Consider the following 24,732-nt stretch of genomic DNA (forward strand, 5'->3'; position numbering starts at 1 on the left):
TTATAAATTAAATATCAATATCTTGATTAAATTAATAAAATTTTTCAAAAGTTCCAATGATTTTAAATTAAAAAAAAAATATAAAATATACTTTTAACTTTAAAGAAATTACGGTTAGTTTTAAATATAAACTATTAATTTTTTGTTTCATAAATAATTTTAAACTTTCAAAAAAAGAAAAAATTCAAAAATATTCAACTTTTTAAAAATAGTTTAAATTTCAAAAGTTTGATTAATATATTTAATTAAAAATCAGAAATATATGTGAAACTTTTTTAAAAATTTCAAAAATACCTTTAATTTTTTTTAAATATTAAAAAATGTATTTACCAAATATTTATAAATTTTTTGTTCGATTTTTTTTTTTTTTTGGAAAGTTGAACCTAATTGAAAATTTAAAAAATTTAAGAATATTTTTAAAAATAAAATATAAATTTAGGGGTATTTTTGTCAATTTACACTAGTCAATTAAAAGCACAAACAATTATTTTGGATGCATTTACCGAAATTTGACAAAATTCGCGTCTGAAATGCGTTCATACTTTATATGATGCGAAAGAAACGCTTATTTTGCATAAAGCACGTGTCGTCTCGGTGGTTTGTGCTTGGCACGATTTCGAATTTTCCGATCAGTGTGGCGGCGCCATCAAGAAAACTTGGCGGAAGCTGAGCGGTTTCCGGTCGGCTCCGTCGCCTCCTCCCTCTCGGCATCCTTCTGTATAATCATTGCTTTCTGTTTTTTTCAGTCAATCATACTCTGTAATCTCCGCCTTCTACACCTATATTTTACTCGTATGAATGCTTCATCGAAACATCATCGCTTTGACTATTACCGCGTACCTTATTGGATGCTTTCTGAAGTCATCTGGACTCGCCATTTCCTATTATTGTGTTAGTTCCATTGTTATTTTGATTGTCGATTAGTAATGGCGATGGCTGCTTTCAAATCGTCGTCTAGAAGAGGTAGTTCGACTTCGGCGACACCTTCTTCGAGTAGCGGCGTGTCAACTTCGGTTAAGGATAGTAAGCAGAATGACAATTCTCTCAAGAAAGCTACTATGCGTAGATCACGAAGCGTCAGTGCTTTTCCTAGATCTAGTACAGTGGATGTTTCCGCTGATTTTTCGAATAGTAGAGATAATCCGCTTTTCTGGAGCAATGGTTCGCCCCCGTCGGAGGAAGCTCGTTCTGTCAACCTTGAATTAGATGACAGTTCTGCCAGAGTCAGATCAGGAAGTTCGAAACGTGTGAGTTCCGGTGGTGTTGAGAGTACGAGGGGACGATCTGTGTCGAGAAATTCTGATTCTGGAAGTGTAGGTTCAGGAAACAGGAAAACCGGTTGTCGAAGCTTGTCGAGGGTAGGTGCTGAGCGGCGGGACCGTTCGGCGTCTGTGTCTCGATATACTGTTTCATCGCAGTCCGTTGTGAACTCTGAGGTTAGACATTAAATTTATTCCATGCTTCATTGTCTGTTCGTCTTGGATTAGATACTTTTAGCTGAACTAGAACTTAACTCTCATCTCTTTTTTCTGATATTAAGAGTGAGGCTGAGAGAGAGAGTTGTTACAGTACGAAATCCAATAGTAGAAAGACTCCAGATTCTGTTCTTCGTGGTCGGAGAGAGGCTGGTTCAGTTAGAAGTAGTTCAGATGCTTTGCAGCGATCGAAAGGCCTTCAGATTCGGTCCAGTCAACTTTCGCCCTTCGATTTATCGGATAACTGCGATGTATCAGTGGTAAGAGATCTCCAGGCCACTGTTAATTCTTCTTTGAATTCTATAAGATCTTTCCTGTGCTACATTGTGACCAAGTGTTGGAACAAGTTCAGTCTTGTAGTTTTGAGGATAGGCTGTCCACCGCTAGTTCTTTATCTGAAGCTGAAGAGAAAACTATAAGAGCTGTTTGTGAGCAAATGAAGGTGAGCTATGTCAATTTTTGGTTATTTTCAGTTTGAATTTACTCATATAAGTAGTGCCAAGCCTTGTTTTAGTCGTTTAATCATAATTTGCTTTCCTTTCATAGTCAATGAAGGGGGATTGTTTGCAAGGGCAATCCAGTGCTAGTGACATATATGACATTATTCAATACGAAGTTAGACGTGCTGTCCAAGATATTCAGAATGATCTTCTCATTGTAAGTTTTGATCTTTTGCTGATATTTATGTTTTTTACTTCAATTGTTCTTTTAACTTCGAGACTCTTGTAGGCATCGTTAATGTTCTGGGTACTATCATAAGAATATGAATAACGTCATTTGCTTTTCTTCCCCAAGAAACTCTTTTCAACAACTTAGTGACAAGGACATGCAACATTTTAAATTGTTCTCTTGTTCTCTGGACTTTTTATCAATATGAGATGATCGTAACATAGTATAGTTGACTCGTGATTCAGGCAATCCAATCTTATGCGTGTAAGGAAGTGACGAAAGTGTTGTCAACCGTGATGGGAGTAATTATAAAATGAATTATGTATGGAATATCAAGTGAACTACGAATGTTGCTTGGCCAAAAGCTTCTTCATAGTCTTGCTTGTTCTTGAATGATACATTGTTTCTCTCTAACCATAAACCCCAAACAGGACCTTCACCACCAAAATCCATAGAATTTTTATCTTCCTTTTCAAGAAGTTCCCACATAGTAGTTGAGTAATATTGGTCTTTGCGAATCTATCCATCCCTCAATTGTAGTTACAAGTAATTTTCAAGCCTCTTGAACCGTAAGGGAAAAAAAGATGGTCTGACGCTTTGGCACAAAACACGATGGCCAGGGTAGAGTGACTTGTTTGGGCAGTAGTTTCATGGAGGTTGTCTGAACATTTTTGTTAGTTTTTCTATTTATGTATGCCTTTTTATTTGTACTTGGTTTCGCCAAAGTACCTCTTTTGTAATTCCATGTTTGGTTTTATTTTACTTGATTGGAACCTTTTACCTTTTGTGAGATTGGTTTTTTGGATGTCCTTTTTTTCTTTTATTTTTTCTCGATGAAAGCTCTGTTTCTTATGAAAAAACCAGGAACAAGAATAGTTGATTAGATTATTTGCTTCTGTTTAACTAGTAAGACTTCTCTACAATCTTCTTGCATGTCTAGATGACTTATTCCTGGAATGAGATGCCCGTTTATATTGTACAACATGACATATCTAAATTTCAAATATGTTAATAAGACAATTTACTTCCATTTCTGTCATGGTTTGTAATTTCAGGCTTCACAAAGTGGTGCTGATGCTATAGGAAGTTCAAATATTGACATCCCTCCCGAATTGGTGAATCCAGGAGCAGTTGAAATGGTGATGGACTTGAGAAGCGAGTATTCCAAGAAGCTTGAGCTGGTAGTACTTTCTTGTTCATTGTGCTGGATTGCTGATGATTACTCTTAATTCATTTAACTTCGACAACCCCTCTCACTGTTTTTGATTCTTCCTTCCTTCAGATTTGCTTTATATTTTGTGTTTCTGCATTATTTTGTTTTTATCTTCAAGTTTTCAACTTAATTCAATTACATCATTGACAACTAGAAATTAATATATTCTTCTTCTACTGGTAGTCACAAGACCGAGCTAGAAAACTTCGAGCAGACTTGGCAGTAGAGGAGCAGCGTGGATTAGAGCTAAGTAGAATTTTACGGGAAGTAATACCGGCTCCTAAGACTTCTATGAGACGAAAAGTATGCTCTCTTGGTTTCTTCATCAATTTTACATCAACTTAGTACCTTCTTTTGGCATAATCTGTTTAAACTTCTCCTGATGGGTTTCATTCTTTAACATGCTGAATATTTTTCCTTATGAATTTGGATACTTCACCTGCCCCAAAGACTATGGGGTTATTTGGAAGTAATGTTTAAAATAAGTTTGTTCGTTTGTGTGTGTGTGTGTGTTTTATTTATTTATTTTTATTTTATTTTATAAATGCAATAACAATTTTTAAAAGTATTATCAAAACAAAAAAAGGCTGGAAACGTAGTAATTTATTATTTTCATGGGTTCTCTTTGGTGTTAAAAAAGTCTCTCCTGTAAATACAAAAGAGACAATAGCTCTCTTTTACTTTTAAATTGCAATCTAATGGAAAAAAGTAAAATTTCCCCAACACGTACAAAGTCCCTATACTTGTCACAAAAGAATCTTATAGAAATAATTGATTTATTGCATATAATGATAGAAAGATCATATGATGACTGAGCAATTACCATAAACAAATGATTGAAGGATTGGTTTCCCCCATTATGAATTTAGCATGTTTACATTCTGGTCTTTCTGATGGATATCTTGCATACAGGAATGGCAGCTTGCCATTCTGATACAGAGAAATTGATCAATTGTTCAATTTCAAAACAGGCTAGCATTGAAAGAAGAAGGATGTCAAAACGTCTAACTGATGATGCCTTGGCATATTTTGATGAGTGTGTATCATTATCAACATTTGATGGTTCTGATTTCTCATCAATGGAAGAAACCCCCCCACCAATTCACCAAGTTTCTTCCACTACCCAGGTGCTAGATGGTACCCCCCAGGCAAGTTCCAAGTGATTTAGTCATGATTTGAGCATTTTTTTTTCTTTTGACAATTTGGTTCACTTGCGAATCACATATCATGAACTTTTTTCTTTTTTATTTGTGCAATGTGTACTAGGCATTTTATTAGGTTAATGAAATGCTAGTGACAGGACTGAATGAAAGGGAGAGAATAGTTGCTAAGAAAAGCCTATAATAGCTCTCTGAAGAGGGATAGTACAATCAATAATATCCTCTTTTATCTCATTAACAGCTCCCATACCTCAATAAGCTTCTTGAGGTTGTTCTGACCGTGTTAAGCCAGGAAATAGTAGCTTTACCCTTCGAAAGGAAGAACTTTAAACATGAGAAAACTCCTCACGTTTCTAGGGTAGAGAGTGCCGAGGATGACGATACTAAGAATCTTCTATCATAATAGTGGGAGCTTGTGAGGCACCTACCGGACACAAAAACTGTAATAGCCAAGTCTACAGCTAACCGATATTGTCTTTTTTAGGTTTTCCCTTTCGACCTTTTCCTCAAGGTTTTTAAAATATGTCTACTAGGGAGAGGTTTCTAAATTATAAAGAATGCTTCGTTCTCCTCCCCAACCGATGTGGGATCTCACAATCCCCACCCCCTTCAGGGCCCAGCATCTTGGCTGACACTCGTTCCCTTCTCCAATTGATGTGGGACCCCCCAATCCATCCCAACGTTCTTGTTGGCACACTGCCTTGTGTCCACCCTCTTTAGGGCTTAGCCTCCTCACTGACACATCATTCGGTGTCTAGCTTTGATACCATTTGTAATAGCCCAAGTCTACCACTTGCAGGTATTGTCCTTTTTGGGTTTTTCCTTCCGGGCTTCCCTTCAAGGTTTTTAAAACGTGTCTGCTAGGGAGAGGTTTCCACACCCTTATAAAGAATGCTTCTTTTCCTCCCCAACCAACGTGGAATCTCACAAAAACGATCCGTTGCCCAACTTTGATAGGGAAAGCTGTCCTGATTTCTAACTCAAACATGATCATAAAACCTTAAAACCAAGCAAGTTTGAGAGTTCGAATAAGACATTCTTTGCATACTTGCTCTCAAACAAAGTAGGTGATATCCGGGGACCAAGATATCATACAAGGGAATTTACATGAAACCTAGCACCACTTTTCCAATCTTCATTTCTCACGTCCCATTATAGAGCATGAGTTTCCACTTTCAACCATTGCTCCAAGTTTCCTCTTTTAGTTCTCTCAGCCAATTACCTCACGAGTGCTATGCTCAAGCAAACAGTTGGGGTATTTAAAAATCCCCATTCGATGTTTGAAGTGCGTTCTTGATAGATCACGAGGTCGAACAATTGTTCTACACTTACAATGCAAACTTATAAAGTTCCTAACCAATCTCTGATACATCCTGTAATATAACATTCCTATCGTCGGAGAATTGCTTTTAATAACTGGTTTTTATGGACGTCGAGTCGCTAATAGATTTCCCACGTCGAATGCCTTGCAGTTTCAGGAATCAGCAACAATTGAAACTGCATCTGAGAGCGAGCAATACAATTTAGGACAGACATCTTACAGAAGCAGTAATCTCAGCAAATCTCAGTTCTCCTTCAGTAATAAACCACAAGAAACGTATGGAATAATCCAACAGGACATTGGGAAGTACATTCAGAAGTGCGAGAAAGATGGTAATAAATCGAGGGTTGTAAGCATGAAGAAGCAATGCGATATTGCTATGAATGATAGGAATATGGAGAAGGCAAGTGAAAGCCTGTTGTTCGATCGACTTGTTTTCAGAAACAGAATAGAGTCGGGAAGTATACTACTCTGCGGTGTAAGCTCTTCTGCAACTTCCTCTTATTATGCTTCTATTATCTGAATGTCGTCAATAAGGTATAAATTTATACTTTCTATGTGATAATTTTATTGTATTGTAATGTATTGTATTGGTTAAGCTGTTGGTATATATATTTCATAGAATTGAGCTAAATTGAAATTGGCCAATTCTGATGGCTGGATCTTAGGTGTGATCTGGCTGTTGCCCATTCGAAGTCGACGACATCGGATTGTTGGGACGAAATGTGGACAATTGAACCAAATTGAAGAACCGAACTGAATCGACTCGACTTGACTCGAATCGGTTAGTAAATTTGGTTCAGTTGGAAGTCATGTTCAATGGAAATAATTGGTCAATTTTACCTTAAATCAAGACATTAAAAATATTAATTTTTAAAAAAGAATTAGAGTATTTCTAATTTTTCTCTAACTTTTTACTAATATTATGTATAAGGGTATGTACGATGATTAAATTAAAAACCCTTTTATAAATATTAGAGACTAATTTTTATTTTTAGAGAAATATATTGGTCGGTAGATAACAATCGAAAGTGATTTGTTTTGTAAATATATTTTTTAGACCAAAGGCCACAATGTACCTCGTTCCTTGTCATCATAGCCTTGATCTAGAGGCAGTCTTAACGATTGGAACTACGCAAAATTGAACCCAATCAAACTCGTATCAACCTACATGTTAATTTGATTAAAATCACTTTTTGATTATGAAACAATATTTAAATACCAATAAATTAATTTTGATTAATGAGCAAAATTGGAGAGGGGTTAAATCAAGATGAAAATAATACATTAAAAGAGGGGTTAAATCAAGATGAAAATACGTCGTTAAAATTTTCATGATTCTTTTTTTCTTTTTTGATCCGATCTTTTTATTATTATCCAGACAAAAGGTCGAGAATCCGATCTTCTTTTCTAATCCGATCTTTTTATTATTATCCAGACAAGGTCGAGAATCCAAGATGAAAATACGTCGTTAAAAGAGGGGAAGATGAAAATACGTCGTTAAAAGAGGGGTTAAATCAAGATGAAAATACGTCTTTAAAATTTTCATGTTTCTTTTCTGATCCGATCTTTTTATTATTATCCAGACAAAAGGTCGAGAATCCGATCTTTTTATTATTTATTCCGATCTTTTTATTATTATCCAGACAAAAGGTCGAGAATCCGATCTTTTTATTATTTATTACTGCAACTTATTTTTGTCCAAGACGAGAGGTCGATTTATATACAATTGTAGCCAATTTATATACAAAAATGACTTATTTTTGTCTTTGACAAAAAGTCGATTTATATACAATAATTGCATTGTAGCCAATTTATATACAAAAATTGCATTATAGCGGATATAGTTTTAGTAGTAAAAGTGCTATTCGTTCCATTAATCCCTTTATTAAAAGAATTTAATCGAGCATTTATAAAATAAAGTTCAATATTTGTGGCCATATTTACCGACTTCACAATCTCATGTATCTCACAATAGTAAAAGCTGAAGAGAGATAGATCTGTTACGGTATGCAGCAAAAGGCTATGTAAAAAAGGTTTGCAGGCTTGAACCATACCCTTTCACCTTCTCCCACGTCTATTACCTGTCCCTGCTTTACTTCCAATCTAAAGGAGACATAAAAATTGGGGCTAAAAATTGAGAATTCAGTGGATATATCTCGTAAAAGATAGCGACATACCGGGCCAAACACGAAGAAAGTAAACTTTTCGCTTTATCCCTACGTCGAGCGAATGCTCGTTAGTAAAGAACCAATTCTGTGTATCTTTACAGGTACGTTTCAATAACCAATTCAATTGCAGAGCAAGATGTTACCAATGAACATATACATATGTCACAAGATTACTTATCTTCAAGAGCTGCAATCTCATATCTCACTTCCTCCATGTGCTCATTAATGGTCGTCACAGCATCTTGCACACCTTTGATTGCTTCCTTGAGAGCATTGTCATATTCGGCATCTGCTTCTGCTTCCTCGGTACCTGAAGCTTCAGTTATCTCGTGGACATGCAGACACTCGTGCTCTCGAGGTGTCTTGAATCTGCAATTCTCGTGGCTCACCAAGCGCTCCGATGGGCGACCAGCCTTCTTCAATAACTGAATTTGAGCTGTCTATAAAAAAGGAATAATTGTTAGGTAAAGATGATGGCAGGACCTCTCAACTCTTGAACTTTATACGATGAGGTTCCTATCTAGCAAAAGTACACATTCAATGTCCAAGAAAACCCACCCGCAACACAAACACGCGGTAATGTGTCTTATCTCATCGTTTGCTTATTCGTATGCATTCTCAGCTTTCAAATTAACTAACTAATAGATGATCAGCAGACTTCTGGTACTGTTTTTTAGCATTGGAAATGGCATTAGACAACTGTGTAAAGCATTGAAGGATAAGCTATATGTACCACTACTGAGGACCTGAATTCTAGCCAGAATAATGTAATGCTTAGGAGATGGAAGTAAGGGCAGTGGTTGAGAGAAGAGAATCTGAACTACATGGAGCTGGCTTTGGTGTTTATTTCAATGAATTGCATTTCTAAAAGTTAATCCAAGAAAGGAAATCACTCTACACATTATTGCCTGTTACTCATTCGATGTTTAATCAGAGCTTTTAAGACAACTCGAGAAGGAATTTCAAAGGTGGAGTAGCCTTGTTGTAAGACAAGGTGCACAACATCTAAAGGAATCAACAATAAGACAAAAATAGTGAAATATTGTGAGATCCCACATTAGTTGGGGAGGAGAACGAAACATTCTTTATAAGGGTGTGGAAATCTCTCCCTAGCAGACGCGTTTTAAAAACTTTGAGAGGAAACTCGAAAGGGAAAGCCCAAAGAGGACAATATTTGCTAACAGTAGGCTTGGGCCGTTACAACCTTGTGACTTTACATGCAGCAACCATGGAATGCTCATCTTCACTCGAAAACGCTAGAATCAAGGTTGCTACTTAATGGCCATCTTTCTATAATTTTCTAGAATCAAGAAGGTAAGAATGCTTTACATGATCCAGATTTATCCATAGGCCATGTCTCTAATCTGAACAATGTTTCAAAAGTCTTTTAATTATTACGCCTTGAGGATAAAAACTTGTGCCTTATTTTCAAAAGAAAATACTGATTGATCCTACAAAATTTATAATTACAATTTTCCAAAGCATATACTGTTTGATCCTACAAAATTTATAATTACAAGTTTAACTGACCAATTGGAATTCTGTGAAGCACGTCATATATTTTCAGGTTTGGAATAATACTACTCGTCAACCCTATTCAGTGCAGAGAAGGAAAAGGTGCTTAAAAAATATAACCAAAGCATTCTAGAGAATTTCCTGGAGGTGGCATACCAGATGCAATTTCTGCTTTTCTTGTTCTTGAACAGATCTAAGCAGGCTGGCTAACTCGATCCTGTCATGATCTGGACTACAGAAGTTCGACTCAATGTCAATGACCTACAACAAGAGAGAGTCCATAGTCCAAAAAGTAAAACCTCAGAAGGAAGCTCAAAGAAGACTACGCTTAACTGAAATGCTATGAAATTGCAAAACGAACTTGTTTGGAGCAATTACTGAATTCTGCAGTGATCTCACCGCAAAGCTGTTGGTAAGATATCTCCCTTCCTGAAGTCATATACTCATCGAAACCCCTGCGAATCAACAGAATAATGAAGACTTGCAAAATTCAATCCGCCTTGTTTAAATAAGTAGCAGCAACACGCTCGAAACTTTGTCACTAAGTTAATTTAGATCTAACAAAAATTCTTTGAGCTAGATTTTCCAATGATCGAACCATATGGAATCAACAGGAAAGAAAATGCATCGACATCGCGTTCGAGGACAAGAACTATAACAGAAATACGCATACACATTACTCGAGTCATCAATTCGCCATCGATTATCCAAACACAATGATCGAGGTTTCAAACGAAATCAAATCAATGATACCTCTTAAGCCTGGCATAAGCTTCTGCTCTACGCTGCTGGATTTCAAGAAACTTGCGGAGCAAAGTGAGAGTGTTGGAGGAACCGCTAGAATCGCCAGAGGTTCTTCCGTCTTCCTCCATTTGCTCAGCGAGAGAGAGCTTCTTATCAAAATCTTCCATTCTTTAGGGCGTCTGCTCCAAGCGAGTTTTCCCTTCAGTTTCAGTCTTCAACCTGAAGCCTCCATGTCCAAGACTACTATTTAAGTAGATTTTTTTTTTTCTTTTAAATTTCTTTTTAATTAATGACTTTTTTACTATTATTTTATTTCAATTATTACAAAAAATAAAAAATCCATTTCAATTTTATTCTTTAAAATAGTTTATTTTCATGTAGGTTTTTTTTATTACAAAAATATAATAATAATAATAATAATAATAATAATAATATATCCTAATACAAAAATTTTAAAATTAGGATTAACTATCTTTTCAACACAATAATTAAGATTAAAATTTAAACTTAATTTGATTTAATTTGATTAATAATTATTTTTAATATAGATTAATCTCCATATTTACAAATATTCACAAAATAATTTAATTTAATTTAATTTAATCTAAATTTTTTTACGACTAATCAAGTAAATGTATAAAAAAATTCAACTTAATTTTTTATTTTATATTTAATAAATTCATAATTCTCAATTTTACTTCAACCAAAAAAAAAAAATGAAGATCTCATTTTATGCCTAATAAATTCATTAATTTCGAAAAATATCGAGTCCCACCCGAACTTATTTGACACAAAAGTGAGCTTTTAATAGCTCCTTAAAACACTTATTAAAATTCATGAACCTATCAGACACGATCACTCCTTATAATTTAGCCTAAAGTTAATCAGCTCTGGACGATCACGACTGCTGCACCAGTCTTCCGAGTCAAAATAAAGCCAATAATTTACACAGAAACTATGATGTCCCACGTTGGTTGGGGATGAGAACAAAACACCCTTTACAAGTGTGTGAAAACCTCCCCTAGCATACGCGTTTAAAAAGTCTTGAGGGGAAGCCCGAAAGGGAAAGCCCAAAGAGGACAATATCTGCTAACAGTGGTCTGGGCCGTTACAAATGGTATCAGAGCTAGACATTTGATGATGTATCAGTTTTCTCGCTGTTCCCCGAAGGTGGTAGACACGAGGCGGTGTGCCACTAAGGATGCTGGTCCCAAAGGGGGTGGATTTGGTGAGGTCCCACATCAATTAGAGAAAGGAACGAGTGCCAGCAAGGACGCTAGGCCCCAAAGGGCGGTGGATTGTGATGTCCTACATTGGTTGGAGATGAGAACAAAACACTATTTATAAGAGTGTAAAAACATTCCCCTAACAGACGCGTTTCAAAGCCTTGAGGGGAAGCCCGAAAGGAAAAGTCCAAAGAGAACAATATCTGCTAGCGGTGGTCGGTGGTCGGTGGTCTAGGCCGTTACGGAATTGGCTGAAAAACCTGTAAAATTATTATCAAAGAATCACTATGAAGAACAGTAGAAAATTATGACCAAAATCTAACAGAAACACTTCAATCCAATTTTGTTGCCAAGCTATATCCAGGAACTTTAGCGAGCTGCCTCTGTTTCATGAACTCTCTCACCTTCTGCACCTCTTTCCACAGCCCATTAGAGGCATAAATATTTGAAAGAACCACATAAACACCATCATTCCAAGGCTCCAATTCCTGTAAATGCTTTGCTGCCCACTCCCCCATCTCCACATTCCCATGTTTCTCACACGCCCCGATCAAACATCCCCATATTATCGAGTTCGCCTTCATCGGCATCTCGTCAATCATCCTTCTTGCCTCTTCTAGCAACCCCGCTTTACCGAGCAAATCAACCATGCATCCATAATGTGGCAGCTGGGGCTTGTAGCCATAAACAGATTTCATCATTTCAAAGTAATGTCTTCCCTCTTTGACCATCCCACCGTGTACACATGCGCTCAACACCCCGATGAACGTAACGTTATTAGGAGGAACTCCTGCCTCTCTCATGCATCGGAAGTTCTCGAGCGCTTGTTTCACCTGTCCGTGCATTGCATAACCTACAATCAGAGATGTCCAGGATGATACATTTCTATGATCCATGTTCGAAAATACTTTCAATGCTAAGTCCATCCTACCACATTTTCCATACATGTCTATGAGGGAATTCAGCATCAAAATGTCTGATTTTCCTGTGGCTTTAACTTGGAAAACAAATTTGTGCATTTGGAGAGACAGTTCTAGGTCTCCTAGACTGCCACAAGCTGATGTTACACTAACAATTGTAACATCATCTGGTTCGAGCCCACTTCGTCTTAACTTAATGAACATATCGACTGCCTCTTTCGCACGCCCACCTTGAGATAGACCAGCTATAATGGCATTCCAAGAACCCAACTTTCTGTGATGATTTTGCTCGAACACCTTACATGCACACTCGAGATCTCCTAACTTCGAATACAGACTGATGAGGCCACTTTCGCTATATTGGTCGAACTCAAGACCAAGCCGTATAGCAACTGAATGCAATTGTAATCCTAAACCAAAAGCATAAACCAGTGATAGAGCCTTGAATACAATTGGGAGTGTGTAAGAATCAGGGAAGACGCCTGCTCGTAACATGGCGATATATACAGAGAGGGCTTTTCTTGGGGCCTCCTGTCTAGTATATGATCTAATAATGTTGTTCCAGCTAAATGAAGAAGGGTAGTTTTCCAACATGTTGGTTCTTAAAATATGGGCATGAATTTGAGACAATTCTAGCAAATGAGTACAATTCATCAATAAGGTTGCAACAATACTCACTTGATCCACATTATTGTCAGAGGTGTATGTCGACTGGATGGGAGCGTCTATACGAGCATCCCTCTCTGCAAGCTGCTTATTTATCTTGAGCTTATCGATGAATCGCACGTCGTTAAATTCTACAAGTGGCCTAAAATCATCTGTTGCAAGATGCTTGGAATTGTATATTGGAGGGGAATGTCCTCCCCTCATTAGCAAGGTTTGTAGAGAGCTATCTGGAGAGCTGCCAACATTTGTGAATTTGCTTTTGTTGTTGTCACCATAAACAAATTGTCCTTCGCATTTGTCACCCGACACAACGTCTTGAACAGGAAGCACGTGGCGCTTGGCTTCTTGGTGAATATCGAGGCCTTGGATTTCAAGCTGAAATGACACAGAACGGAACAGCCTTAACCTTTCTAAAACTGGAAAGTAGATTTATTCAAAATATGCCTTTGAAATCAAACAATATGTCTAGATATTACAAACTCAGCTAAAAATCCAAGAGGAAAAAAATTTCATACCAAGAAAATAAGAAGAAATTTAAGATTGTTTGCCAATATCAAGCTTAACAAGATCACAATCTACTCTAACCCTTGTGGGTTTGTCTCTATTACGTTTCAGAATGAAGACAGTTCAATGAAACTAGGAATTTAGTACAAAGGGCTCCCCCTTACTCGAACTAAGCCACAATTCTCCCGTAAGTCCCTCAACTAAGCCACAATTCATGGCCTTGGGTATTGATCATCTCAAGACATCAATGCCAATGGTAACAATAAAAGGCATAAGGACGAGAAGAACGCCAATAGCGAAACTACTCAGTTTTACAAGACTGTTCTAATGTAAAATCCAAGTGCAGTGGCTTTAAAGTTCTCACTGGACAACATTTGGTTGGTATGGAACACCATTGTTGGCTAAAAAAACTGCAACGATTCACCGTTGAATGATACAATCTTGGTTAAGAAAATAAGGCTCTTTCCTTTGGGAGTGACCCTCGTCACTATTTCACTTTCAAATTGTGAGATCCCACATTGGTTGGAGTGGAGAACAAAACATTCCTTATAAGAGTGTGGAAACCTGGAAACCTGGAAACCTCTCTCTAACAGACACGTTTTAAAACCTTGAGGGAAGCCCTTGAAGGGAAAGTCCAAAGAGAACAATATCTGCTAGCGGTGAACTTGGGCTATTACAAATTGTATCAAAGCCAGACACCAAGCGGTGTGCAAGCGAAGATGAATTGTGAGATCCCACATCGGTTGGAGAGAGGAACGAAGCATTCCTTATAAGGGTGTGGAAACCTGAAAACCTCTCCCTAATAGACGCGTTTTAATACCTTGAGGGGAAGCCCTTGAAAACAAAGTCCAAATAGGATAATATTTGCTAGCGATGGGCTTGGGCTGTTACAAATGGTATTAGAGCCAGACACCGAGTGGTGTGCCAGCGAGGATGTTGGGCCCCTAAGGGGGGTGGATAGTAAGATCCCACATCGGTTGGAGAGGGGAACGAAACATTCTCTATAAGGGTGTGAAAACTTAGAAACCTTTCTCTAACAGACACGTATTAAAACTTTGAGGGGAAGCCCTTAAAGGTTAAACTCAAAGAGACCAATTTCGGCTAGCGGTGGACTTGGGCGGTTACACAGATACTTTCAATTTGTCCACACTGCAACAAGTTACAGAAACATTCCTTCCTCACCAAAATTGAAACAATTCTTACCACCAAGAATGGCTCGACTAGCACTCTCACATGCCATTGAACTCAAAAAATATGCAGATACCTCTCCATCTCATCCTCGGTGAACCAATGGCTACTAAATTTTACAGAGGGCTATATTGTTTCTAGAGGATCACCTACGATTCAATTACTTAAAGAGTATAACTGGAGTAAACGCAAGAGAATCGAAGACGCTAATTTCTCTAATATCAACGTCAAACCTTTCAGTTCACGAAAATTCTACTCCATGAAACTAAAAAATACATAAACAAGAGAGAAACAAAAGAAACAAACACCTTATTGTTCTCAATACCGCACTCGTACTCATTGCCGAAGAATTTCCCCGCAGCGTATCGACAGAAACCCCGCCGGGCACAGGAATCGGTACAAGATAGAGATGGTAGAGGCAGTATATATGGCCCTGCAGTGAAGCCGGAATTGCACAGTAGGTTGTAGTCGATGTTCTTCGATGAAACTAGGAGGAAGTTTCGAAGTGGTTTGAAATTATGCATTCTAACGAAGAAGATTCATACATGGCGGACGTTCTAGTGCTCCATCACGCCACCGACTACTACTCCCCGACGAGCTTTCTGAACTGCACCACCGCCGCCGCCGGAAGAAATTCCCGCCTTCGCACTCCGCCTCCGCTCTATGATAGAGCCTTTGCTCCAGCTCATCACGGACTTCAACCATGCCCTATTGAAACATTAAAGCTATTTCTTTATCGATTTAATTTTAGCTTTTTTTTTTTATTATTAATTATTTAATTTTAATTTTCTCTTTGAAATTTGAATTAAATTTTTATTTAATCCTAAGTTAAAATTGAAAATTTTAATTTCCTTTTTCGATATTCATTTAGGAAATTCTTTTCTTATTTTTCAATATTTTTAATTAAAAAATCTTCACTTAAAATTAGATAATCTTCCTTTTTCAATAATTTTATATTAAAAAATATACAAAATTACCCTAAATTTAATAATATTCTATAAACGAGGATATTATCACACTAATTTTATATTAAAAAATATAAAACATCACGAAAAATTTAATAATATTTTATGAACAAAAATATTATCATTAGTTAGAAAGATCTTTTGTCTCGAGTTTCGCAAAGAGGTCTACTATCGCCCGAACAATAAATTTTTTAAAATGCAATGCATCCAGATAAATAAGGACGTAGATAAAGTGAAGAAGATCCGCTTACAGTAATTTTATATTAAAAAATATAAAACATCACGATAAATTTAATAATATTTGTGAAATATTATTTAATATTTCATAAGTAAAATTATTATCACAATAATTTTATATTAAAAAATATAAAACAGAAACAAAAATATTATAATTTTATATTAAAATAATATTTTATCAATAAAAATATTATTTAATAATATTTCATAAATAAAAATATTATCACAATAATTTTATATTAAAAAATATAAACGATAAATTTAATAATATTTCACAAGTAAAAATATAAAACATAAGCAAAAATATTATAATTTTATTTCTAACTATATTTTTTAATATAAAATTATAATATTTTTGCTTATATCATAACGACAAATTTAATAATATATCATAAATAAAAATATTATTTTTAGTTATAAATAAGATTTTTTGTCTCGAGCTCGGAAGGAGACCTCTCGAACATGCAGTTTGCAGCTATCACCCGGACAATAAACGAAGACTGGAAGCTTTTGAAAATACAGTATAGCCAGGTAAATAAGTACGTGGTTAGAGTCAAGAAGACCCGCTTACAGTAATTTTATATTAAAAAATATAAAATATCACGATAAATTTAATAATATTTCATCAGTAAAAATAAATATTATTTGATAATATTTTATAAATAAAAAAAAAATTTCACGACTGAATTCAGACGTAGGAATGGCTGTGATGATGGCGATAAAAGTTGGATTGATTTCATGATTTGAAGCAATTGGCGAAGAAAATTGAGAAAAAAGAAAGAACTTTTGAACCAAAAAGCTCTATAAATTGAAGGGTTTTTGGCGCCGGCCGTTCCCTCCATGCCCTTGTTTTGTTCTTCAACATAGCGCGCAAATCCCAACCTCACTTCACTTCGGCGGAAGCGATTTTCAGTTCTGGCGCCTTCAGCCGCAAGCGGCCATGAATGCTCCAATAATCGGTGAGTTTCTGCTCTTTCTCTCCCCTTTTCTGGCCCTAATTTCAAACCAAAATTCTCCGTTTTAGGTTTTTTTTTTCTCTGTTCTTATTTCATTTCTTTCTTTTGCGAAGATCCACTGCAGGGAGATTTCCCCGAGGTTATCGAAGAGTTCTTGGAACATGGTGTAATGAAATGCATCGCGTTTAATCGTCGCGGTACTCTTCTAGCAGGTATCCATGGCTGTCTTTGATTATATGTGAATTGGCATGTTTCAGTTCGTGATTTACTGTTAATAGCTGAAGTTATTGTTCTTGATGAGTTCATATCTTCATTTGGTTGAAGTTTGTGACGAAAAATATTAGTTTTTATGCCTGCGAGCAAGAATGAGTTCATATGTTCATGTGTTCATGTGTCCTGTGGTGATTTCTCGATGTCGTGTTCATTTGCAACAAAATATTTTCTTTGTGTGGCCGTAAAAAAAAGAAAAAATGCTTTTTTGAAGAGAGATACTATTTCACGAATCGAGTCACGCATTAACTCAGTATCTCCACAGCACCATCTGAACCAAGTTCTTGTGCCATAAACAACCCAGCATTGTTTTAGAGTGAAAGGATTGCGCACGCAATCCATTCCATTGGCCCAAGATTATGAATTTCATTGTAATCTCCTTAGCTTAGTTAGGTTTCCACGTTCTTACTTGTGTTTCTTCGTTAAGACCGTTAAGATAAATGAAAGAACAAAGACATAACACAAGCTCAAGAGAGATGGAGCCAAAAAATATAGAAAGAGGCTTCGATGTTTGAGAATTAGGAAACAAGGAGAAATGCCTTTATACGTTGACTAAAAGCTGTACGTATAGATGTATATTTTACGTATTTCTGAATTCCTTGTATCGATTGTTGATGGTTCGACATGAAGCGGTTTTTTAATGCTGGAAGCCACGGGATGTAAACAAACCCCATTTTAGAAGTCTCTGCTTCTTGAGGTAGCCTGACCGAACACTTTCATTCGGTGGGTTATCACCTGTCGCTATGTATTGGTGGAAAATGCTGTTATGATAGGATGATTAGTTGGAGGGGGAAAATGGTGAAATTCTTTAAGACGAGGTTGAATATGCTTGATTTATTGTGGGTATACCATATACGTATGCATTACACCGTGTTGTTTTTCTTGATTGAGCTCATATAAACATATGCAGCTTTACTCTGTGTGTAACAGCTCAAGCTCACTGTTAGCAGATATTGTTTTAAACCTTGAGGGGAAGCCCGAAAGGAAAAGCCCAAAAAGGACAATATCTGTTAGTGGTGAGCTTGGACCGTTACGTGCACTGGTGTTGATTACTAAACTTTCTTGCTGTATGGTAGCCATTTAGGCAATACCGAGTAAAAATATTAACGCATTTGTGATATCGTTGGCAGCTGGATGCTCCGATGGAAGCTGTGTTATCTGGGATTTCGAGACCAGAGGCATCGCTAAGGAGCTTAAAGATAAAGATTGTGTTTCTGCAATAACGAGTGTCTGTTGGTCGAAATATGGCCATCAAATTCTTGTATCTGCTGCTGATAGGTCATTAACTCTGTGGGACGTTCTCAAGGGGGAGAAGATAAACCGCATAACTCTGCAGCAGACCCCTTTACAGGCTCGGTTGCATCCTGGCTCGTCTAGTCCATCTCTCTGCTTGGCATGCCCTCTCTCATCTGCTCCTATGATTGTCGACTTAAAGACGGGAAGCACGACCCTACTTCCAGTTTGTATTTCTGATACTGATACAGCTTCTTCTCGTGGCAAAGTATTAGATGGAACTCAGCCGTTCACTCCTACGGCAGCTTGCTTTAACAAATACGGTGACCTAGTTTATGTCGGGAATTCGAAAGGTGAAATACTCGTAATAGATTACGAAAGAGTTCGGATAGAGGCCATGGTTCCAATTTCGGGAGGTGCTGTTGTCAAGAACATAGTATTTAGCCGAAATGGACAATATCTGCTCACTAATTCTAATGACAGAACGATTAGAATCTATGAAAATCTCCTGCCTAACAAAGATGGATTAAAATTCATTGATGAGATTACGAAAGAGCTCGATGAGCTCGATGGTGCTGAGAAGCTGAAGGCTGTTGGAACGAAGTGTTTAACTCTTTTCCGGGAGTTTCAAGATTCGATCACTAGAATGCATTGGAAAGCACCTTGCTTTAGTGGTGACGGTGAGTGGGTCGTTGGAGGTTCTGCGAGCAAAGGCGAACACAAGATTTACATTTGGGATAGGGCAGGTTATCTCGTAAAGATCCTCGAAGGTCCGAAGGAAGCATTGATTGATTTAAGCTGGCATCCCGTTCATCCCATTGTCGTCTCGGTTTCTCTGACTGGCTTGATTTATATTTGGGCTAAAGATTATACTGAGAATTGGAGTGCTTTTGCTCCTGATTTCAAAGAGCTCGAGGAAAATGAAGAATACGTAGAACGAGAAGACGAATTTGATCTGAATCCCGAAACCGAAAAGGTTATAATTGTTGTTTTCGTCGAGTCTTAGTTTGCTTGCCTAGTCATATGACATATTTGTTGTTTCAGGTGAAGGAACTTGATGTCAACGAAGACGAAGAAGTTGATATCGTAAATGTCGAGAAGGATTCAGCTTTCAGTGATTCAGATGCTTCACAGGATGAACTATGCTTCTTGCCAGCAATCCCATGTCCCGACATTGTCGAGCAGCACGATAAGTGCGTAGAAATTTCTTCAAAAATGATCGATGATGACAATTCCGGATCCCCGCTATCCGAGGAGGCTGCTGTAAATGGTCGTACAACCAATCATGCATCAAGTCCTTTGGAAGGTAACATTTATCTTGCTCGGTTGCTTCTGATACCATTTTCATGTCTTGTTTTCTTTCCTACCCTACGAAAAGAACCCTTAGGCTCAGTTTCCTTATTAACTAGGTTCATTACTTAGTGGTGACGGTGAGTGGGTCGTGAGAGGGGAACAAAGCATTCCTTATAAAGGTGTGAAAACATCTCCCTAGTAGATACGTTTTAAAATCGTTAGGCTGATAGCAATACGTAACGGGCCAAAGCAGACAATATCTGTTAGCGGTGGGCTTGGGCTGTTACAAATGGTATCAGAGTCAAACATTGGGCGGTGTGCCAGCGAGGACGCTGGGCCCCTAAGGGGGTGGATTGTGAGATCCCACATTGGTTGGAGAGGGGAACGAAACATTCCTTATAGGGGTGTGGAAACCTCTCCCTAGTAGACGCATTTTAAAACTGTGAGGCTGACACAATACGTAACGGGCTGAAGCGGACAATATCTGCTAGCAACGGGTTTGGACTGTTACAAATGGTATCAGAGCCAGACATGGGTGGTGTGCCAACGAGGACGTTGGGTCCCAAGAGGGGTGGATTAGGAGATCCCACATCGGTTGGAGAGGGGAACGAAGCATTGCTTATAAGGGTGTGGAAACCTCTCCCTAGTAGACACATTTTAAAATCACGAGGTTGACAACGATACGTAATGCCCCAAAGCGGACAATATCTACTAGCGGTGGGCTTGGGTTGTTACAACTTATATGTTGGATCTAAAATTGTAGGAGTAGGGGATCGAACCATAAGTCTTTAGAATGGTAACCGACACCTTATTCCATGAACTATGCTCAGATTGACCCGTGCCCTTGTATGTCGGAAAAAGTGGAAAACTAAGGATGCAATCTTAAGAAGTCTTTGTTTAGCTACTTTGTTTAGCTTAATGTACATTGGCTCGATCGAGCGAATCTTCCTCTCCAACCTTACATAAAATGTATATCTTTGAACGATGTGAATTAACGGTATCTATGTTCGGTTCGCTTAATCTTTCTTCATTGTCAACAAGTAGTCGTTTGTTTTGCAGTGTTAGATAACCCCGATGATGCTGGAGGAACCCGAGCGAAAAGAAGACGGAAACCATCAGAGAAAGGACTCGAGTTGCAAGCGGAAAAGGTGAAGAAACCCTCTAAACCTTCAAGTAGATTGTCAAAATTTAAAACCAAGTCCATAGGTCATCAGGATCATGGTAATGGTAGATATGCTGATGACAATTCTGATGAATAGCAGTGGAAAAAATCTGGCTTTTTTTTTATTTATATTTTTTTACTGCATCAAATCAATTAGCAAAATGATCCTAATTCCAATTTTTCATTTGCATTGAATTTAATTTACTGAATGAAAGTGGTGACATCAGGTGTAAAAATACCCAAAAAAAACCAACTTGATGGCACTTAGGTAGGTTTTTGTTTGTGTAGGACGGTATAACAACTCAAGCCTACCGCTAGTAGATATTATCATTTTTGGTTTTCTCTCGGCGGATATTATCATTTTTTGGGCTTTCTTTTAGCATATATTGTTATTTTGGGGTTTTCTCTTGGCGGATATTGTCATTTTGGGGTTTTCTCTTTCATGTTTCTCCTTAAAATGCGTTTGCTAGGGAGAAGTTTTCAGGGTCTTCACGTTTCTTATAAAAAAAAATGCTTCGTTTCCTTCACCAATGTGAGATCTCATAGACTGAAACCTTTCTCTTAGAGATATTGTCATTTTGGGGTTTTCTCTTTCATGTTTCCTCTTAAAACGTGTTTGCTAGGAAGAGGTTTTCAAAGTTTTCACGTTTTTTTATAAAAAATGCTTCGTTTCCTTCACCAATGTGAGATCTTTTCCTTTGTCAACGTGAGATCTCATAGACTGAAATATGAAAATTTGTCTGAATTTACCTATGCTTGAATTATTTAGAATCATTTATTCAAATTTTTGTTTTTAATAAAAAAAAAAATTATTTAAAATATTAATGAAAGTGACTTATTGAGTAGATTATTTAAAAAAATAAATAAATTATATACAAGCAAAGAATTTAATTCTTCCACATTTAATTCCCATTTCTAACTATAAATAATCAACATTTAATTCAACTACCCTACACTGAATTCCAAATATTTTATTGCAATACGCATACCCATTCAATAATCTTTTAATAATTATTTAGATATTTTAAATATTTTTAATAAAGGAAAATAAAATTTAAAAGCTTACGTTTATTTATTTATAATAAGAATTTGTATGAAAATAAGTCTCGAGACCTTAAGAGTCCACTCTTGGATTTATAATATCACAGACTTGATTAAAAAAAAAAAAAAAAGAGGTAACTTCGAATTAACTGTAACATATTTAGTTAACAATAATATCGGATTTCTTTTTTCAGATGCCAAAAGAAGTGTCGAAAAAGGTCGGAAAAGCATCATAAAAGGATTTTCTCAACGCACGAAAAGCTGTCAAAACAACATCGACACAACCTCGTCTGTATTACCATTGCCAGCAGTAGGGGGCGGCGTCCACATTTACTAGATATGCAAGCTAACGAAAATGGTGTCGACATCTTCGGATATTGTTGTCTTCATGTTATCTTCTTCAAAAGTAGCTTTCGAAAATAATATCGACCCAACCTGACACGACCCACCTAAGAAAACAAAGTCAATACTTCATTAAATTAAAACAAGTATTTTAAAAACAATTATAACGAACAAAAACAATCAATTTGAACTAACTTTACGAAGTAATCGAAGTTATAAAACATAATAGATTTGGCATCAAAGTTAACCGACCTTAAACACTCGAACAAGCCAAATAAACGCAAAGCTCGTAACTTAACTTATCCAAATTTAAGAACGTAAACTCAAAATTTCAAGCATTGACAACCAAACTCATCCAATGAGCAGACCCCTATACTCGATTCATCAGCTACCATAATTGCAGGATAGCCACACACAACAACAAGCTTCACGAAGTATAAGCATCATGCCCTAATCCACCGAACACTTCGAAAGGAAATTCTAACCACCTATGAGTCTCCAAGTGTAACGACCCAAGTCCACCGCTAACAGATATTGTCCTCTTTGGACTATCCCCTCCAGGCTTCCTCTCAGGGTTTTAAAACGTGTTTGCTAGAGAGAATTTCCACACTCTTCTAAAGGACATTTTGTTCTCCTCTCCAACTGATGTGGGATCTCACAATGCCCAAAAAGGACTATATCTGCTAGCTGTGGGCTTGGGCTATTACAAATGATATCAGAGCCAGACACCGGGAGATGTGCCAACGAGGAGGCTGAGCCCCAAAGGGGGGTGGACACGAGGTGCTGGATGGATTGGGGGGTCTCACAACAATTGGAGAAGGGAACGAGTGCCAACGAGAAGCTAGGCCCCGAATGGGGATGGATTGTGAGATCCCACATCGGTTGGGGAGGAGAACTAAACATTTTTATGAGAGTGTGGAATTCTCTCCCTAGCAAATGCGTTTCAAAACCTCGAGGAGAAGCCCGGAAGGAAAAATCCAAAGAGGACAATATTTGCTAGCGGAGGGCTCGAGCCATTACACCAACCAAGAACAAAAATTCAAAAATTCAGCTAATAAAGAAAGAAAAATTCAGCTAATAAAGAAAGAAAGGGTAAAATTCTCACCTCAAGCAAGAAATCACCACTGAAATCAACCCAAAATTTACCTTCAACTCAATTCCAGCACTTCAAAACAGAATCAAATTCTAAAACAAAGGAATTATAAGGATTGAGACCAATTTATTGGGTTATCATATAGTTCAAATCTATTCAATACCCATGAATTCATAAGCAACATCACAAAACAACTAAAAATAAGTTATAAAGTACAAATAGACCAAAACATATACATATACATATATTTGAAGCTAAACTAGAACCGCTAGCTTGGCTGTCCACTCTACATGTGATAAATTGCAAATCCACTTCCTCCATGAGCTCAAAATATACATAGATTCGTAGCATTGCAAGTGGCGTATATACACAAATCATAGAGTGAGAGATATGCAAGCATAGACAACATGATGATTTTAATACTCCAAAACAGAGAAACCCCACACATCGGAGATTTTCGATAGGAAAAAACACAAAAGAATCTTCAATTCTGTAAACTGAATAATCATTTCAGATACTTAAATTCCAAACAAGACACATACAGACTATATTATATAGAAACAGCAAGCACTCTCCGAAGTAATAAGATTTGCAAGAAGAAAAAGAACTCACAGCGAAGGAAGAAGTGGTTAGAGGCCGTGCGGGTGGCCAATGACGAAGGAACAAATATGTAGGCGCAGCGGCGAGGCAAGCGACCGGCGATGCGAGGTGGTCGATCGACGGCGGCGGGGCTGCAGGAGAGGGCTAGGACGGTGCCTCGAAGGGAAGAAAGAAGAGGCACGGGAAGAGAGGGGTCGGCGTGGGGCAATTTCAATTTTAGGGCAAAAAAACGGCTAAGGCCAAGGGAATTGCCGACGGTTCGGTTGAACCGTCGGCATAACTTCCGGTTTGTCGTTGTTTAATCAAACCGACCGTTCCATCTCAACGTCGGCATTTGCATTTCCCATAAAACCTTTTATTCTCAACAAAAAAAAAAAAAAACAAAAATTGTTTGGATAATCTTAAATTATTTGTATTTAATTAAAAATTAATTAATAAATAAAATAAATATATTTATAAATTTGAATTTAACAACTAACAAAATATTTATTTGGTATTTATTAATATAAAATTATTTAAAACTACGACCCATTCGAACTAATCATCCAAATCCATAAAAGTTAAGTTCGATTAGCTTTTTTTCAGTCTGGGTTCGATTTAATTTTTGAAATATCGAAAAAAAATTGGGTCGGTTAGTGGGCTGACATACTTTGGTCTGATCAACCCAACTAACCCGAGTGCAGTGTTAAAACAACAACCTAGGATAAGTAAATTTTTTAATAAAATAATTAAAAAAAAATATCCGGATAACCCAGCTCGAAAATAGAA

General features: G+C 37.1%; 4 protein-coding genes and 1 long non-coding RNA gene across 8 annotated transcripts; 2 read left to right on the top strand and 3 right to left on the bottom strand.

The window, feature by feature from the left end:
• The first annotated feature begins 519 nt into the window (after positions 1 to 519).
• Positions 520 to 6,472, top strand: LOC111801390. Its single transcript, XM_023685369.1, has 8 exons — positions 520 to 1,436; positions 1,541 to 1,735; positions 1,828 to 1,917; positions 2,022 to 2,132; positions 3,200 to 3,325; positions 3,541 to 3,660; positions 4,329 to 4,505; positions 5,990 to 6,472. Exons 1-8 carry the CDS (start codon positions 927 to 929, stop codon positions 6,359 to 6,361), a joined length of 1,701 nt encoding a protein of 566 aa, XP_023541137.1. The 5' UTR covers positions 520 to 926; the 3' UTR covers positions 6,362 to 6,472.
• Positions 6,473 to 7,962: 1,490 nt separating this feature from the next.
• On the bottom strand, positions 7,963 to 10,497 carry LOC111801391 (uncharacterized protein C19orf60 homolog). Its single transcript, XM_023685370.1, has 4 exons — positions 10,278 to 10,497; positions 9,886 to 9,979; positions 9,681 to 9,785; positions 7,963 to 8,449 (listed from the first exon to the last, which is right to left on the bottom strand). Exons 1-4 carry the CDS (start codon positions 10,433 to 10,435, stop codon positions 8,180 to 8,182), a joined length of 627 nt encoding a protein of 208 aa, XP_023541138.1. The 5' UTR covers positions 10,436 to 10,497; the 3' UTR covers positions 7,963 to 8,179.
• A 1,139-nt stretch (positions 10,498 to 11,636) lies between these two features.
• On the bottom strand, positions 11,637 to 15,468 carry LOC111801393 (pentatricopeptide repeat-containing protein At1g77170, mitochondrial). Of its 3 annotated transcripts, none has more exons than XM_023685372.1 (3): positions 15,081 to 15,468; positions 11,899 to 13,455; positions 11,637 to 11,754 (listed from the first exon to the last, which is right to left on the bottom strand). In XM_023685372.1, the coding sequence occupies exons 1-3, from the start codon at positions 15,294 to 15,296 to the stop codon at positions 11,734 to 11,736; spliced, it is 1,794 nt and encodes a 597-aa protein (XP_023541140.1). In that variant the 5' UTR covers positions 15,297 to 15,468; the 3' UTR covers positions 11,637 to 11,733. The 3 variants fall into 3 exon arrangements, with proteins under 3 accessions (XP_023541140.1, XP_023541141.1, XP_023541139.1); XM_023685373.1 differs by having other exon boundaries at positions 11,661 to 12,347; positions 12,426 to 13,455; XM_023685371.1 differs by having other exon boundaries at positions 11,661 to 13,455.
• A 1,201-nt stretch (positions 15,469 to 16,669) lies between these two features.
• Positions 16,670 to 22,211, top strand: LOC111801394 (protein RBL-like). 2 transcript variants are annotated; one of them, XM_023685376.1, is made up of 6 exons: positions 16,670 to 16,933; positions 17,044 to 17,142; positions 18,331 to 19,409; positions 19,478 to 19,739; positions 20,786 to 20,874; positions 22,124 to 22,211. In XM_023685376.1, the coding sequence occupies exons 1-6, from the start codon at positions 16,915 to 16,917 to the stop codon at positions 22,163 to 22,165; spliced, it is 1,590 nt and encodes a 529-aa protein (XP_023541144.1). In that variant the 5' UTR covers positions 16,670 to 16,914; the 3' UTR covers positions 22,166 to 22,211. The 2 variants fall into 2 exon arrangements, with proteins under 2 accessions (XP_023541144.1, XP_023541143.1); XM_023685375.1 differs by lacking the exon at positions 22,124 to 22,211 and having other exon boundaries at positions 20,786 to 21,065.
• LOC111801396 lies at positions 22,043 to 24,270 on the bottom strand. Its single transcript, XR_002816130.1, has 2 exons — positions 23,977 to 24,270; positions 22,043 to 22,378 (listed from the first exon to the last, which is right to left on the bottom strand). It is a non-coding gene; the product is annotated as an uncharacterized LOC111801396 (long non-coding RNA).
• Between the last annotated feature and the right edge of the window lie 462 nt (positions 24,271 to 24,732).

The sequence above is a fragment of the Cucurbita pepo genome, chromosome LG09, assembly GCF_002806865.2.
Source record: "Cucurbita pepo subsp. pepo cultivar mu-cu-16 chromosome LG09, ASM280686v2, whole genome shotgun sequence".
Taxonomy (NCBI): domain Eukaryota; kingdom Viridiplantae; phylum Streptophyta; class Magnoliopsida; order Cucurbitales; family Cucurbitaceae; genus Cucurbita; species Cucurbita pepo.